Source organism: Aplysia californica, unplaced genomic scaffold, assembly GCF_000002075.1.
Source record: "Aplysia californica isolate F4 #8 unplaced genomic scaffold, AplCal3.0 scaffold00885, whole genome shotgun sequence".
NCBI lineage: Eukaryota > Metazoa > Mollusca > Gastropoda > Aplysiida > Aplysiidae > Aplysia > Aplysia californica.
In genome coordinates this window covers 317,540-318,794 of record NW_004798155.1, presented here as the reverse complement: position 1 = coordinate 318,794, position 1,255 = coordinate 317,540, and the positions used below count along the sequence as shown (strand labels likewise).

The window sequence follows — 1,255 nt, the reverse complement described above, 5'->3', positions numbered from 1 at the left end:
AATGTCCAAACTGGCCGAAAAAAAACCGATTTCTCGGATTTCATTGTTTTGACGAGCGCCTGATCTCACCACGATGTCTCACATTTATTTAAAAACATTTTTTTTAAAAATCCGCCGCTTATACCCTTTTGGGTGTCGCGGGAAGAAAGAGACGTCTCTCTGTCGCCAGCCGGAGAGCCTGGGTCAGGGGGATGCCGTGGGTGGTTAATGTTTCCCTGACTGCATCTATCTAGGTCTTTCGTGGTCGCCCTCTAGATCTAGCTGTCGTTGACAATTTGAAAAAAAATTAATTAAAAAATTGGCTGTCACTTTCTAGTGTCTATAAAAGATGTCCACGACGTTCAAAATTGACACCCTCTCGATTTTTAGTGTGAGACTACACTCCCCCCCCCCCCCCCCCACCTGTAGTCTTCAGATGTATATAAATATTAAGTGGGTGTTACAAATACGATGGTGAACAGGGAGCTGAGGGATTAGAGATTTGCCATCTTTTCTCCTAAATATAAGGTGTCCAATAACTTTGTTTTATGGGGTTTATTTGGTAGTTACTTTCTCGTGTTTTTAGAAGTTGTCATTGACTTTTTTAAAAATTGGTTGTCACTTTCTCGTCGCTATAGAAGTTGTCATTGACTTTTTTTGGTGTTTTTTAAAATTTGGTTGTCACTTTCTCGTGTCTATAGAAGTTGTCATTGGCTGTTTATTTATTTGGCAGTTACTTTCTCGTGTTTATAGAAGTTGTCACTGACAGTTTTTATTTTATGTTTTACTTTCTTATGTTTACAGCAGGTGTACGTGACTGTTTATTTGGCAGTTACTTGCTCATGTTTTTTAGCAGATGTCATTGACTGTGTTTGTTTATTTGGCCACTCTCTCACTGTCTGTGACAGTTAGTTTGTTTTCTACTTCCTCATGTTTAGTAAAGGTGTACGTGACAACATGTTTGTCTTTGTCTGATTGTCTGTTTGTCTGTTTGTCTGTTTGCCCCTGTGTGTTTTCTTAGTTCATTGTTCGGTCAGTCTGTGATGCATGGGTGAACTTGATGGAAGATTTCCGACATGAACCTAAACCATAACCTTCCGCAGACGACGGAGGACTACCCTGTGAACCACCTGAGGTGCAGGAAGGAGACTCTGGACTTGGACGATTGGCTGGCGTACATGAGGGAGGCCAAGAACCTCTGCCCTGGCGAGGACAAGCGGGTGCTCTTCATGTGCAGGTACACACACACACACACACACACACACACACACACACA

The 1,255-nt window shown here is 42.0% G+C and overlaps 1 protein-coding gene across 1 annotated transcript in view; it reads left to right on the top strand.

Moving 5' to 3' along the window:
• Window positions 1–1,082: 1,082 nt before the first annotated feature.
• LOC101859895 overlaps window positions 1,083–1,255 on the top strand; it is a gene marked incomplete at its 5' end in the record, with an annotated part of 2,889 nt that continues 2,716 nt past the window's right edge. Inside the window, 1 exon segment of the mRNA XM_013089157.2 lies at window positions 1,083–1,216. Within this exon segment, the coding sequence (XP_012944611.1) occupies window positions 1,158–1,216 (59 nt within the window).